This window comes from Rhinoderma darwinii, chromosome 10 (genome assembly GCF_050947455.1).
Source record: "Rhinoderma darwinii isolate aRhiDar2 chromosome 10, aRhiDar2.hap1, whole genome shotgun sequence".
NCBI classification, from domain to species: domain Eukaryota; kingdom Metazoa; phylum Chordata; class Amphibia; order Anura; family Rhinodermatidae; genus Rhinoderma; species Rhinoderma darwinii.
Window position 1 is genome coordinate 103986330 of NC_134696.1, and position 16797 is coordinate 104003126.

At 50.1% G+C, this 16797-nt stretch overlaps 1 protein-coding gene across 2 annotated transcripts in view; it reads right to left on the reverse strand.

Moving 5' to 3' along the window:
- Nucleotides 1-735: 735 nt before the first annotated feature.
- Nucleotides 736-16797, reverse strand: part of TMCO4 (transmembrane and coiled-coil domains 4) — a 92907-nt gene continuing 76845 nt past the window's right edge. For both annotated transcript variants that reach the window (XM_075840473.1, XM_075840470.1), the window contains exons 11-14: nt 13076-13160; nt 12677-12794; nt 9612-9729; nt 736-2027 (exon numbers count right to left, since the gene is read on the reverse strand). In XM_075840473.1, coding sequence (XP_075696588.1) covers nt 1605-2027; nt 9612-9729; nt 12677-12794; nt 13076-13160 — 744 coding nt within the window. In that variant the 3' untranslated portion in view covers nt 736-1604. The remainder of the gene's footprint in view (nt 2028-9611; nt 9730-12676; nt 12795-13075; nt 13161-16797) is intronic.

Genomic DNA, 16797 nt, shown 5'->3' on the forward strand with positions numbered 1-16797 from the left:
TCCTGAAGGGGCGGAAACAGGGTCACATGACACCTCTTAGACAAAGGGGTTTTCTGATTGGACAGCTGCTCCTTATCCATCCATAGTTTACTAATCATTATGGGGGAAGATATTTACACTCCTAGTGGTGAAGGGGTTAACCCCTCTTTACGAAGCCCCTAGGCAGCTGCACTGTGCGTCTCTATGGCATTGCGTTTCAATTCCTCACCATTTTCAAGACCTCTGCTTCCTGTCAGTGCATGGGGATATTCTTGTTTACATCCAAAACTCCTCATGACTTATACTTCTCACAGCTGAGAGTTTGTTACACTTGTATCCGGTCTAGACAAAGAGGTATTGACAGCAGCAGCGCAAATCTCTCTCCTGTCCTGATCGTTTGTTAGTACTGCCTACACTGATACATTGTCACAAACCCTGCACTGTGAAATGTCAACTATGCTGAGAGTGAATTCTGAACACGATCACATTTGTAGGTCCGACGTTCGGCGCTGATGAATTCCAATATATATATTTAAAGGGGCAGAGCTTCCCCAAATGTGTGGCTCCTGCCGGGCCGAGCCCCCGTGAGGGCAGGAGCTGCTATTAGCGGATGAACCAATGTTCTCTTTTTACATCAAATAATATCTCCGTTCATCCTGAGCTACTTGTTTCATGAACAGAATCCCAGAACGGCAGTAAAGACTGACACACAGACACGCAGCGCTGTAAAGCCGGTCATAGATGGAAGGATCAGCGTTAACGACCCAAGAAGTTTTATGATCATTAACAATCATTATGTCTACGGTACTAAAAACTATTCAAATCAGCGCCATTGTTGGAACGGGTAACGTGTTCGCCTTAAAAGGTTTCTCGGACATTAGTGGTAAATGGTCGGATCGGAACGTTCACTCCGGTCCTACAAAAGTCCACGTGGGCACTGCCAGGGGACCATATTTAGCCACATATGCCCCTTCCCCGACAAGCAACGGGTATTCCCGTCTTGTAAAGTGATGGAATATGGCATCACTTTATGATCAGAGGGGGCGCGATCTCTGGGACCCCCACCGATCCAAAGAATGAAGGGGCCGCAGCGCTGATATAACCCTGAGCCCCTTTCTAAGTGTTCCCAGCACAGCGGTGATCCGGGCCACCCGGCCATGCAGGGAGCTATAGCCGGCCCCATTTAAATGGAGCGGGCTGCAGATCTCTGCACAGCATGTGGCTGGCGCCGCTGTGCAGGGCTCTTAAAGGGGTATACCCATCTTATAACGTGACGGCAGATCAATGCGATATGACAACACTTTATGATTGGTGGGGATCCGACCTCTGGGACCACTCCAGATCGTCAAGTGGTGGCCTATCCTAGTGATTTGCCATCAATTTATAAGATGGGAATACCCCTTTAAGAGATGTTTCTGCATAACTAAGCGTATATATCTATGCCATTCAGGGTCCCTAGAAAGCTGTGTGGCATCTGTTAAGGGGCAGCGACTTGTCACCAGGAGGACACAATGTATCTGGGCGTCACGGATACACTCACCGGATGCCGCCTGATGTCAGCTGACCTGCCCGCTGCGGTAACGTGTATCACCGTGTATCACAGTATCTAGGACATTGAGTCTGGATCACCCTACAGAACTGCAGCGGATTTCTGGCTCGTGTTCTGTCTCTTTAAGAGGGTGAGGAGCGTCGCTCTCGGTTTCCGTGTCGCTCTGCTCCTGATCTTCTGTCGCTGTGTTGTTGTTGTTATTGGCGCAGTCCTTACTGTACGTTTCCTCCACCTGCGTGGTACCGCAGCGGGCGCAGGGAGACTGGCACAGGTTTGGGGGGGCGGCAGATGCAGTGGTGATCGGCTCCCAGTCCCAGGGCGAAACGTCCTCCTCACTGCGCGGCTCTTCTGCCGCCTCACTGCTCTGAGACGAAGTGACGAATCCCAGCTGTGGGTGGAGAAGTCCATTCTGCTCTTCCAGCCGACACTCCTTAGTCTTAATGCCCACGGCCTTCAGTATCGTGTCCATCTGCTTTATGTAGTCCAGGTGTCCGTTCACCTATGGGGGAGGGGTGGAGACGTCAAGCCGTTATATACACGCTGATTAATGAGCGTTTCCCCGTAACATTGAACATCCCAGTAAATCTACGTCCTGAGTCGCCCACATAAGTCACGTTATCAAAACTATCACCCGTTTCTGAGTTATATCTGTTCCTGGTGATGACCGCCAATATGGCCGCCGTTACCGCTTCTATAGTCAGGCAACCAATATCCCCCCTAATTATGCAGTGATACACCCTCCGCCCCCTTAATCACACACCCTCCGCCCCCTTAATCACACACCCTCCGCCCCCTTAATCACACACCCTCCGCCCCCTTAATCACACACCCTCCGTCCCCTTAATCACACACCCTCCGTCCCCTTAATCACACACCCCTCCGCCCCCTTAATCACACACCCTCTGCCCCCTTAATCACACACCCTCCGCCCCCTTAATCACACACCCCTCCGACCCCTTAATCACACACCCCTCCGCCCCCTTAATCACACACCCCTCCGCCCCCTTAATCACACACCCCTCCGCCCCCTTAATCACACACCCTCTGCCCCCTTAATCACACACCCCTCCGCCCCCTTAATCACACACCCTCCGCCCCCTTAATCACACACCCCTCCGCCCCCTTAATCACACAACCCTCCGCCCCCTTAATCACACAACCCTCCGCCCCCTTAATCACACACCCCTCCGCCCCCTTAATCACACACCCCTCCGCCCCCTTAATCACACACCCCTCCGCCCCCTTAATCACACACCCTCCGCCCCCTTAATCACACACCCTCCGCCCCCATAATCGCACACTCCTCCGCCCCCTTAATCGCACACCCCTCCGCCCCCTTAATCGCACACCCCTCCGCCCCCTTAATCGCACACCCCTCCGCCCCCTTAATCGCACACCCCTCCGCCCCCTTAATCGCACACCCCTCCGCCCCCTTAATCGCACACCCCTCCGCCCCCTTAATCGCACACCCCTCCGCCCCCTTAATCGCACACCCCTCCGCCCCCTTAATCGCACACCCCTCCGCCCCCTTAATCACACACCCTCCGCCCCCTTAATCACACACCCTCCGCCCCCTTAATCACACACCCCTCCGCCCCCTTAATCACACACCCCTCCGCCCCCTTAATCACACACCCCTCCGCCCCCTTAATCACACACCCTCCGCCCCCTTAATCACACACCCCTCCGCCCCCTTAATCACACACCCTCCGCCCCCTTAATCACACACCCTCCGCCCCCTTAATCACACAACCTCCGCCTCCTTAATCACACACCCCTCCGCCCCCTTAATCGCACACTCCTCCGCCCCCTTAATCGCACACCCCTCCGCCCCCTTAATCGCACACCCCTCCGCCCCCTTAATCGCACACCCCTCCGCCCCCTCAATCGCACACCCCTCCGCCCCCTTAATCGCACACCCCTCCGCCCCCTTAATCGCACACCCTCCGCCCCCTTAATCGCACACCCTCCGCCCCCTTAATCGCACACCCTCCGCCCCCTTAATCACACACCCCTCCGCCCCCTTAATCACACACTCCTCCGCCCCCTTAATCACACACCCTCCGCCCCCTTAATCACACACCCCTCCGCCCCCTTAATCACACACTCCTCCGCCCCCTTAATCACACACCCCTCCGCCCCCTTAATCGCACACCCCTCCGCCCCCTTAATCGCACACCCTCCACCCCCTTAATCACACACCCTCCGCCCCCTTAATCACACAACCTCCGCCTCCTTAATCGCACACCCCTCCGCCCCCTTAATCGCACACCCTCCACCCCCTTAATCGCACACCCTCCGCCCCCTTAATCGCACACCCTCCGCCCCCTTAATCGCACACCCTCCGCCCCCTTAATCGCACACCCTCCGCCCCCTTAATCGCACACCCTCCGCCCCCTTAATCGCACACCCCTCCGCCCCCTTAATCACACACTCCTCCGCCCCCTTAATCACACACCCTCCGCCCCCTTAATCGCACACCCCTCCGCCCCCTTAATCGCACACCCCTCCGCCCCCTTAATCGCACACCCTCCGCCCCCTTAATCACACACCCTCCGCCCCCTTAATCACACACCCCTCCGTCCCCTTAATCGCACACCCTCCGCCCCCTTAATCGCACACCCTCCGCCCCCTTAATCGCACACCCTCCGCCCCCTTAATCGCACACCCTCCGCCCCCTTAATCGCACACCCTCCGCCCCCTTAATCGCACACCCTCCGCCCCCTTAATCGCACACCCTCCGCCCCCTTAATCGCACACCCTCCGCCCCCTTAATCGCACACCCTCCGCCCCCTTAATCGCACACCCCTCCGCCCCCTTAATCACACACCCTCCGCCCCCTTAATCAGCAGATTAGAAAGCTGGGTGACATGTAGCCACCGTGTGCCGTCCGGCCAAGAACCAAATTGCCGCTGTTTTGCGATGCGGTTTTTGGCCGCGCGGCTTGTACAGGTGAAGAACATCGTTTTACAAGCCGCGTGACCAAAAACCGCATCGCAAAACCGTGGCAATTTGGTTCTTGGCCGGACGGCACACGGTGGCTCTGGGCCGTCTTGGAACTAAAATGGTGGCCATGTTGGCGTCACTCTGCCGTCCTGGAATCAGGTCTGACCGAGAGTCGCATTATTAGGAATTCTGTAATATTTATCTGGGATTACTCCGCGATTCTGGCGCCATTTATATCATCATTGCAGATTGCACTAGTGGTGCGATTCCCCCTTATGAGTTGCTGCTCCCGTTGTAAGGGTATGTTCACACGGCAGCGTCCGTAACGGCTGAAATTACGGGGCTGTTTTCAGGAGAAAATTTTCAGGCGCTTTTTGCTGCGTCGATTTACAGACGTAATTGGAGCTGGTTTTCTATGGAGTCCATGGAAAACGGCTCCATTTACGTCTGAAGAAGTGACAGGCACTTCTTTGACGCGGGCGTCTTTTTTACGCCCCGCCTTTTGACAGCGGCGCGTAAAAAAAATTACCGTCGGCACAGAACATCGTAACACCCATTCAAATGAATGGGCAGATGTTTGCCGACGCTATTGAGCCGCATTTTCGGACGGAATTAGTGTGTGTGAACATACCCTTATCCCTCATTTTATTTCTGGCGCTGTGCGGTACGTGATCCCACTGGCGCAGCTGGAAGTCGGTGACAGAGGACGCCGAGGGCTCAGGAATACAAAGCAGCGATAAGGACAAAACCAAAGAAAGAAAATCAGGCGCTTACAGTAGAAAACAAAGGGGAGTGAACTCTGCGCTGCGGGTAATTACGGAGAGCGGCGGCGCGGTAAAGTACGGAGCGGCTGTTCTCTGCCTGTCTCCCCCAAACACCCAGAAACCTGCTGGGATCACCTCCCCCTCCCATGAAAAGGACAGCAGGTCAGCGCTTAATCTGAAGGTGTAATTAGTCTCTGCCAGGTGGGGGCGCCGCGCTAATTACCTGCTGCGATCGTCCGCGCAAATCATCAACTCAATGACAAAACACGGTGGAGAAATGGGAAATAATGATATTAAAGGAATCTCACCAATTATATGTAAGGGCAGTCCTGAGAGGTATTGCTGGGACTTGTAGTTCCTCAGGAGCTGGGAAGTATCAGGTCGCTAGTAAACTCTCCGGAGGATCTAGATCAGGGGTCTCCAGCCCGTGCTTCTCCAAATGTTGCAAAACTACAACCCCCAGCATGCCCTGACCACTGAGAGTGGTAGTTTTGCAAAACGGCACAGGTTGCGGGCCCCCGATGGGGAGTATCAGGAATAATGTAGGGGTGGCTGGGACTTGTAGTTCCACAGTGGATGGTACCGAACAGGCCACTAGTCAAATGGGACGTGAGGATCTAAAGCAATAGCCTTCAAAACTGTGGCGAAACTACAACTCCCAGCATGCCTGCACAGCTGGACAGCCACAGGAAGGGGTTTATGGAGTAACCTTGGGGTTGCTGGGACTTGTAGTTCCACAGGAGCCGGTAAGTAACGAGTTGTCATATACATAAAGCTTGTAGTGTACAAGGGATCCGTCTTGGGATTTGTAGTCCGGCAAGTAACGGGCTGTGAAGTTCTCACGGGTGGAAGAAGTTGTGGAGTCTATGGGATGGCTGGAACTTGTAGTTTCACTCCGACTGGCAAGTAACCGGACGCAGTAAAGAAGGGGATCTAGCATATGAATTATTAGCTGGCTGGGATTTGTAGTTCTGCAGCAGCTGGTGGCTAAGGGGTTACTGGTAATGCACCTATAGCGCTTCTAGCGATGGCTGTGACTTGTGGTTCTACAGCAAACGATAAGTACCAGGGCTGCTAGTACTACACCCATAGACAATCTAGGTTCAAATGATGAGAGTTGTAGTTCCACGACTGCGAAGTAAATGTTTGTAAGGAAAAGCAGCCATTAATGATACAAGAGCTTGTGGGGAGTCCATGGATTGCTGAGACTTGTAGTTCACCCGTCTTCTGGCGCACTCCCGGGTGAAGCGCCTCGTAGGATTTTAGTACCAAGAAATGGAAGAGAGACTGACGGGGGCACGTGACTTATTCCTAGCGCCGGGGGTCGCGCTCCCCTGTCACACGAAGGACCTGACAGGCATTAAGAAAATACGTTTTTGGCTGACCGGTAAAAAACGCATAAAAAAATTGCGCCTGCCATGGCTTCCGATGCGTTTTTTGCAGGTAAAATTTAAAGGGATAGGCCATCAATGTTATATCCTGGTGCCCCTCTATTTTCCCGTGATCGCTGTCGTCCGTCTTATAACCTTCCCTGGGCTCGTTCAGGCATCAAATCCCAGATCGCCGCCGATATCTCCCGATATACAGAAGATGGCGGCTGCTGTCGAGTTCTGTCCCTCGCCCGGCGGTTATGTCTCACGCTCAGCAATGTCTGGCCGCTCGTTACCGAAATGATGTCTCGAGCAGCAGAGAGACTATCGCCAAAAATATATCCGGAAGAGGTAATGGCTTGGGGAAGGGAATGCATCCAGATGTAGCAGAGCTGAGTGTGCCATGCTGATATTATTACAGGTGGTTTTACCTCTAAAGAGATAAATATCAATCTCAGCTCTGCTACATCTGTGCATCAGTCTGCTGCCGGTACGGGGACAGCGACACAAAAACATTGAGGTTCCATAATGCAAACTCATTTTAGTAAAAATTTCTCATTGCAGCCAATAAGGTAATAAAAAAAAAATCTACAACAATTCTATCCAGCCAGCACTTCTTAGATCTGTTCTAGGGAAAGCTGGGTGACAACCAATATGGCCGATCACTCAGCTTTCCCAGACTCCTAAACGGCAAATCGCCATTGGGAGCGGAGGATGTGCTGCTGCATCTAGTAATAGCGGAAACAATACGGAAATTCCGCAACATTTACAGTAGAAGCAAAATGGATGAGATGAAGTAAATCTCGTGTCCGCGCTGCAGAAAAAAACGCAGCGTAAACGTTAATAAATCGACCTGCGCTGCGGAATTTAAACCCGTAGAATGTCCGTTTACGCTGCGTTTTCATTGCTTTTCTGTTGCGTGTTTTTTCCCATTGAATTCGATGGGGATGCAAAAACCCGCTACATAAAGCCAAGTGTTGCGACTTTTGCGGCAGAATCGCAGCGGTTCCGCCGCAAAAATGCTGAGACGGCGCTCTCTCTCTCGTGCTGAGACGGCGCTCTCTCTCTCGTGCTGAGACGGCGCTCTCTCTCTCGTGCTGAGACGGCGCTCTCTCTCGTGCTGAGACGGCGCTCTCTCTCGTGCTGAGACGGCGCTCTCTCTCGTGCTGAGACGGAGCTCTCTCTCGTGCTGAGACGGCGCTCTCTCTCGTGCTGAGACGGCGCTCTCTCTCGTGCTGAGACGGAGCTCTCTCTCGTGCTGAGACGGCGCTCTCTCTCGTGCTGAGACGGAGCTCTCTCTCGTGCTGAGACGGCGCTCTCTCTCGTGCTGAGACGGCGCTCTCTCTCTCGTGCTGAGACGGCGCTCTCTCTCTCGTGCTGAGACGGCGCTCTCTCTCGTGCTGAGACGGCGCTCTCTCTCGTGCTGAGACGGCGCTCTCTCTCTCGTGCTGAGACGCCGCTCTCTCTCTCGTGCTGAGACGCCGCTCTCTCTCGTGCTGAGACGGCGCTCTCTCTCTCGTGCTGAGACGGCGCTCTCTCTCTCGTGCTGAGACGGCGCTCTCTCTCTCGTGCTGAGACGGAGCTCTCTCTCGTGCTGAGACGGCGCTCTCTCTCGTGCTGAGACGGCGCTCTCTCTCTCGTGCTGAGACGGCGCTCTCTCTCTCGTGCTGAGACGGCGCTCTCTCTCGTGCTGAGACGGCGCTCTCTCTCGTGCTGAGACGGCGCTCTCTCTCTCGTGCTGAGACGCCGCTCTCTCTCTCGTGCTGAGACGCCGCTCTCTCTCGTGCTGAGACGGCGCTCTCTCTCGTGCTGAGACGGCGCTCTCTCTCTCGTGCTGAGACGGCGCTCTCTCTCTCGTGCTGAGACGGCGCTCTCTCTCTCGTGCTGAGACGGCGCTCTCTCTCTCGTGCTGAGACGGCGCTCTCTCTCGTGCTGAGACGGCGCTCTCTCTCTCGTGCGGATTAATCCTGAACCTCATTTACATCTTCACGTACGAGAGCGAAACAAAAGTGGATTTAGAAATAATTACATTTGCCTGAGACTCAAAACAAAGTATTCATTTCCAAGAAGAGTAACCCCCTGATCTACGGAGAAACATGGCGGCCTGTTCTGATGGCCGATCCCCGGACAAACTGGGCGGATTATAGAAAAGCGAAGGCGCAAACACCACATAATGGGACAATAACGCTTTATTTAAAGGGATATTCCCCACTTTATCTTCGGGTCCTCATACACGGCCCGACGTAGGCCATGTAAACGAGCGCCGATCAACGAGATAGCTGGTTGACGGTCGCTCATCTGCTCCTTTCACAAGAAGCTATGTTTGGGGACGAGCGATCATTCCCACGATCACGTCGGCAGCGCGTCTTCCTGTTTACACGGATGTCCTGCCGACATCGATCATATATTCTGCTGCATAAGCGACTTGATCAGCTGATGAACGAGTGTTTGCCCGATAATTGGCCCGTGTAAAAGGGCCTTTAGATACAGATATCGGTAGAAAACATCAGAACAAGCAGAGCTGCAGTGTAAAGCACAGAGGACAGGAGGTGAATTTCAGACTACAATAAACAATGCAGCTGGGCTAGAGCCACTGAACATAGCGGTGTCCTAATAAAGCAGAACTAACGAACAACTGATTTAAAGGGTAACTAAACTTTTTGATGGGTGGGGTCCGAGCACTGAGACCCCCATCGATCACTAAATCAAAGCGGCTGAAGCGTTCAGGTAAGCGCTGTGACGATTCGTTTTAGATCTGCTTTCCTTGGAAGGCTCGCCCGGGCGCTTCTGCCGCTTCGTTTTAGCGATTGGTGGGGGTCTCAGTACTCAGACCCCACCCACCAAAACTTCTGACCTGTCAATATAACAAGTCAAAAGTTTTTTAAAAGTTTATTTCCACTTTAAACTGTATAAAGTAATGATAACAAACGACAGTAAAGATTCCCCCGGTCAGAGACATTGCGTCTCTTCCATATCTGTGACTACGGCGTCGACGGCACTTACCACGGAAGACAGGTCCACGTTAATCATTCTGCGGTCGTCCAGGTTCACAGGCTGCAGTCCGGCCACACTGAGCTTCACGGAAGAGCTGCGGTACACGAAGCTGAGCAGCCAGTCGCCTCTGCCACGAGAACAGGTCACATGTCAGGAAACACGTAAAGTCTAACTCCAACTCCTAACAGCATTTCATACATGATGCAATTAATCCTCCCTGCTGCCACCACTAGGGGGAGCTCACTACATACAGATATATACAGCTCCCATAGAGTTACAGGATAATATTCTCCATACCAGCGGCCACCACTAGGGGGAGCTCACTACATACAGATATATATACAGCTCCCATAGAGTTAAATGATAACATTCTCCATACCAGCAGCCACCACTAGGAGGAGCTCACTACATACAGATATATATACAGTTCCAATATAGTTAAATGATCACATTCTCCATACCAGCAGCCACCACTAGAGGGAGCTCACTACATACAGATGTATACAGCACCCATAGAATTACAGGATAACATTCTGCTGCCTGCAGCCACCACTAGGGGGAGCTCACTACATACAGATATATACAGCTCCCATAGAATTAAACCATAAGATTCTGCTACCTGCAGCCAGCACTAGGAGGAGCTCATTACATACAGATATACACAGCTCCCATAGAATTAAATGATAAGATTCTGCTACCTGCAGCCACCACTAGGGGGAGCTCACTACATACAGATGTATACAGCTCCCATAGAGTTACAGGATAACATTCTGCTGCCCGCAGCCACCACTAGGGGGAGCTCACTACATACAGATATACACAGCTCCCATAGAGTTACATGATAACATTCTGCTACCTGCAGCCACCACTAGGGGGAGCTCACTACATACAGATGTATACAGCTCCCATAGAGTTACAGGATAACATTCTGCTGCCTGCAGCCACCACTAGAGGGAGCTCACTACATACAGATATGTACAGCTCCCACTGAGCTTCCTACTAGCTGTATACCTCTGTATGTAAGGAGCAGAGGATTATCTTGACTGGATACAACTGCAGCAAACCCTCAGTTGTGAGAAGTATTAGATCATGATGGAATTTTAGATATAAATAAGAATATTTCTATTCACTGACAACAAGCAGAAATCTTGAAAATAATGAGGAGTTGTAAAAGAAAGTGGATTAAAACATTTCACTACTTATATCAGGGCAGATTATCACCCCCAGACACTATTGGTATAATATCGGCTACAGCCCAGGAATATATGACGTCCGCCCCCAGTCCTCCCCCACAATCTCTGCTCTCACATCTATTCTTGGGTTCTTTAATCAGGGTAATTACTAATCACATTATTCATTCTGCTGCAAACAAGAAATGATTCAGAGGAAGGGAAATATAATACAGATATATATACACATTGTATAGCCAAAAGTATGAGGGGGTTCGGCTTTCAATCACGTTCCAATTCATCCCAAACGTGTTGTACGGGGTTGAGGTCCGGGCTCTGCAGCCACTCGAGTTCCTCCACATCAAACTCCTCACCCCGTGTCTTTACGGAGCTCGCTGTGTGCACCGGGGCGCAGGCGTGGAGCAACAGGAAAGTGCCGAACCCCAAACTGTTACCACAAAGATGCAAACTACAATTGTGTAAAATGTCTTTGTATGTTGTAGCATTAACCCTTCACTGGAAATAAGGGGCCAAACCCTGAAAAACAGCCCCCCGACCATTACTCTTCCTCTATGCATCCTGGTAGGCAGCGTTCTCCTGGCATCCGCCAAACCAGATTCCTCTACCAGACTGCCAGATAGTGAGACATGATTCATCACTGCAGAGAACACGCCGCTCCAGAGTCAAGTGCTTTACACCACTCCAGCAGCCGCCTGGCACTGTGCAGGATGATCTTAGGCTTGTGTGCTGTCACCATCGAAACCCATTTCATGAAGCTGCAGGCGCGCAGTTTTGGTGCGGATGTCACTTATAGAGGCAGCGTGATCTCTGTAGTGAGTGACACAACGGAGGATATTACATGCCACGCGCTTCAGCACTCAGCCGCCCCGCGCTGTGCAGTTTGTAATCCCTACTACTTTCTGGCTCAGACATTGTTACTACTGCATACTTCTGCTTCACAATAATAACACTTACAGGTGACCAGAGCAGATCTAGTAGATAATAATAACACTTACAGGTGACCAGGGCAGATCTAACAGATAATAATAGCACTTACAGGTGACCGGGGCAGATCTAGTAGATAATAATAACACTTACAGGTGACAGAGCAGATCTAGCAGATAATAATAACACTTACAGGTGAATGGGGTAGATCTAGCAGATAATAATAGCACTTACAGGTGACCAGAGCAGATCTAGCAGATAATAACACTTACAGGTGACCGGAGCAGATCTAGCGGATAATAACACTTACAGGTGACTGGAGCAGATCTAGCAGATAATAATAACACAGGTGACTGGGGCAGATCTAGCAGATAATAATAACACTTACAGGAGACTGGGGCAGATCTAGCAGATAATAACACTTACAGGTGACCAGAGCAGATCTAGCAGATAATAACACTTACAGGTGACCGGAGCAGATCTAGCTGATAATAAAATTTACAGGTGACCGGAGCAGATCTAGCAGATAATAATAACACTTACAGGAGACTGGGGCAGATCTAGCAGATAACACTTACAGGTGACTGGGGCAGATCTAGCAGATAACACTTACAGGTGACCGGAGCAGATCTAGCAGATAATAATAGCACTTACAGGTGACCAGAGCAGATCTAGCAGATAATAATAACATTTACAGGTGACTGGGGCAGATCTAGCAGATAATAATAGCACTTACAGGTGACCTGAACAGATCTAGTAGATAATAACACTCACAGGTGACCGGGGCAGATTTAGTAGATAATAATAGCACTTACAGGTGACCTGAACAGATCTAGTAGATAATAACACTCACAGGTGACCGGGGCAGATTTAGTAGATAATAACACTCACAGGTGACCGGAGCACATACTTTTGTCTAGCTATAGGCTGCAGGGTTAGGAGTGATGTCATAGGGTCTACCTGCAGTAACCATTGATGATCCGGCCGGCCACAACACGTGTGAGCGGCTTCCATTTCTTCACGTCTCCTTCTACGGGGGCCCCCAGCAGCACCACGTCCTCGATGATCCCCTCAGCACCTGCCGGGCGAACACAATGCAGCAATCTCCATGACACGTTTACATTACACAACACGGAGTATAACATGATACATCACTGGGGTGCAAGGAGCAAGAACTCAGCATTTCTCCAAGTTAAAAAAATAAAATACTGTTTTTCAGAATTATTGGAAATCTGTGTCTGGGAAAGCCACCCAACTTTCCCAGACACAGATCAACCAAGAAACGGCTGAATACAACAAGTAGAGAGGAGAAAACGACTCCAGGACTCGATAGATGCCAAGGACGACTGTGGCCCTTACCTGCCTCCTGTGCCAGCTCCTGGAGACAGAAGTATATGACTCGGGCCCCGAGGCTGAAGCCGATGAGTGTGACCGGTCGCTTGCCCTGAATGAAGAGAACGATCGTGTTAATGTAGATGTACGGGGGGCGCTGGATCTGATGGCGACAGGGGGTACGGGAGAATAAATGGGAGGCCTGAAGGGGAGCTCGGACACCCCCATACACATGGGATAGTCGGCCGGTCCAGCTGAAATCTGCGGGTGCTGCTGACGTTCATCTAATATCTATGTGCACCTAAAAACAAAACCTATGACAGGCCGATCTCAGGCGACTTCCAGTAAGTAACGCGGCAATTCTCAAAAACAGGTTCTAATACCGGAAACCGGTCCTCATGTTATCAAGATCTCTGCTTCCTGTCAGTGCCTGTCCAGGCCTGATACTTTGGATTTTGTATCCAGTCCAGAGAATCCTCTGTGGGGTTAATATATCAGCAGCACAATTCTCTCTCCTGTTTGTTACAATGTATCAGTTTGAAAGTCCAGACTGTTTAGCTGACAGGGGATTGTCTAGACTGGATACAACTGTAGCAAACCCTCAGCTGTGAGAAGTGTTCGGTCAAGACGAGTTTTCAGCCACTGGATGTAAACAAGCAAGTTTCCGGTTAACGGAAAGCAAGCAGAGGTCTTATAATGGTGAGGAATTAAAACATAAAATGTATTAAAACATTGCGGGACAAAGTTTTACATGACGCACGATGAATGAATAACGTGACCTCGAGCCCCCTCCTCGCTGCAGACCCCTGAGGTAACTCCACTGCCCTATCAAAGCAGCCGAGGGGCCCGCTGCCACCCACACAGCCTGTCCAAGTGTCTACACACAGAATACCAGAGACGTGCCACGCCGCCGCTCCGTGGCGGCAGTCGTGATGAAGTGGCCGTGGTTAATCCGCACTCAGCGCTGTAATTATCCGTTTTCAGTTCGGAGGACATATGGTCAATAATGAGATTGCTGTCAAGAAATGAAATCACACGCGTGCAAGACGTCGGAGGAGCGGCCCCCACCCGCAGGTGTGTGACCCCCCCATACATGAAGTGATTCATCGAGCCTTCCTACATGTCTCTGCATATAGAGAGCTGCAGTGTGAGCGGGCTGGGGGGACCAAGACCCCCCCCCCCCCACAGAAAGACAAGAGTGGGGGAGACTATAAGACAAGACACGAGGAAGAGACAGCAAGAGACAAAGACATAGAGACATAATGGAAGAGACAGCGAGAGAGAAAGACATAGAGACATAATGGAAGAGACAGCGAGAGAGAAAGACAGAGAGAGACATAATGGAAGAGACAGCAAGAGAGAAAGACATAGAGAGACATAATGGAAGAGACAGCGAGAGAGAAAGACATAGAGAGACATAATGGAAGAGACAGCGAGAGAGAAAGACATAGAGAGACATAATGGAAGAGACAGCGAGAGAGAAAGACATAGAGAGACATAATGGAAGAGACAGCGAGAGAGAAAGACATAGAGAGACATAATGGAAGAGACAGCAAGAGAAAAAGACAGAGACATAATGGAAGAGACAGCAAGAGAGAAAGACAGAGAGAGACATAATGGAAGAGACAGCGAGAGAGAAAGACAGAGAGAGACATAATGGAAGAGACAGCGAGAGAGAAAGACAGAGAGACATAATGGAAGACACAGCGAGAGAGAAAGACATAGAGACATAATGGAAGAGACAGCAAGAGAGAAAGACAGAGAGACATAATGGAAGAGACAGCAAGAGAGAAAGACAGAGAGACATAATGGAAGAGACAGCGAGAGAGAAAGACATAGAGACATAATGGAAGAGACAGCGAGAGAGAAAGACATAGAGACATAATGGAAGAGACAGCAAGAGAGAAAGACATAGAGACATAATGGAAGAGACAGCGAGAGAGAAAGACAGAGAGACATAATGGAAGAGACAGCGAGAGAGAAAGACATAGAGACATAATGGAAGAGACAGCAAGAGAGAAAGACATAGAGAGACATAATGGAAGAGACAGCGAGAGAGAAAGACAGAGAGACATAATGGAAGACACAGCGAGAGAGAAAGACATAGAGACATAATGGAAGAGACAGCGAGAGAGAAAGACAGAGAGACATAATGGAAGAGACAGCGAGAGAGAAAGACAGAGAGACATAATGGAAGAGACAGCGAGAGAGAAAGACAGAGAGACATAATGGAAGACACAGCGAGAGAGAAAGACATAGAGACATAATGGAAGAGACAGCGAGAGAGAAAGACAGAGAGACATAATGGAAGAGACAGCGAGAGAGAAAGACAGAGAGACATAATGGAAGAGACAGCGAGAGAGAAAGACATAGAGAGACATAATGGAAGACACAGCGAGAGAGAAAGACATAGAGACATAATGGAAGAGACAGCAAGAGAAAAAGACAGAGACATAATGGAAGAGACAGCAAGAGAGAAAGACAGAGAGACATAATGGAAGAGACAGCGAGAGAGAAAGACATAGAGAGACATAATGGAAGAGACAGCGAGAGAGAAAGACATAGAGACATAATGGAAGAGACAGCGAGAGAGAAAGACAGAGAGACATAATGGAAGACACAGCGAGAGAGAAAGACATAGAGACATAATGGAAGAGACAGCAAGAGAAAAAGACAGAGACATAATGGAAGAGACAGCAAGAGAGAAAGACAGAGAGACATAATGGAAGAGACAGCAAGAGAGAAAGACAGAGAGACATAATGGAAGAGACAGCAAGAGACAAAGACATAGAGACATAATGGAAGAGACAGCGAGAGAGAAAGAGAGAGACATAATGGAAGAGACAGCGAGAGAGAAAGACCTAGAGACATAATGGAAGAGACAGCGAGAGAGAAAGACATAGAGAGACATAATGGAAGAGACAGCGAGAGAGAAAGACATAGAGACATAATGGAAGAGACAGCAAGAGAGAAAGACAGAGAGACATAATGGAAGAGACAGCGAGAGAGAAAGACATAGAGACATAATGGAAGAGACAGCAAGAGAGAAAGACATAGAGACATAATGGAAGACACAGCGAGAGAGAAAGACAGAGAGACATAATGGAAGAGACAGCAAGAGAAAAAGACAGAGACATAATGGAAGAGACAGCAAGAGAGAAAGACAGAGAGACATAATGGAAGAGACAGCGAGAGAGAAAGACATAGAGAGACATAATGGAAGAGACAGCAAGAGAGAAAGACATAGAGACATAATGGAAGAGACAGCAAGAGAAAAAGACAGAGACATAATGGAAGAGACAGCAAGAGAGAAAGACAGAGAGACATAATGGAAGAGACAGCAAGAGAGAAAGACAGAGAGACATAATGGAAGAGACAGCAAGAGACAAAGACATAGAGACATAATGGAAGAGACAGCGAGAGAGAAAGAGAGAGACATAATGGAAGAGACAGCGAGAGAGAAAGACCTAGAGACATAATGGAAGAGACAGCAAGAGAGAAAGACATAGAGAGACATAATGGAAGAGACAGCGAGAGAGAAAGACATAGAGAGACATAATGGAAGAGACAGCGAGAGAGAAAGACAGAGAGACATAATGGAAGAGACAGCGAGAGAAAAAGACAGAGAGACATAATGGAAGAGACAGCAAGAGAGAAAGACAGAGAGAGACATAATGGAAGAGACAGCAAGAGAGAAAGACATAGAGAGACATAATGGAAGAGACAGCGAGAGAGAAAGACATAGAGAG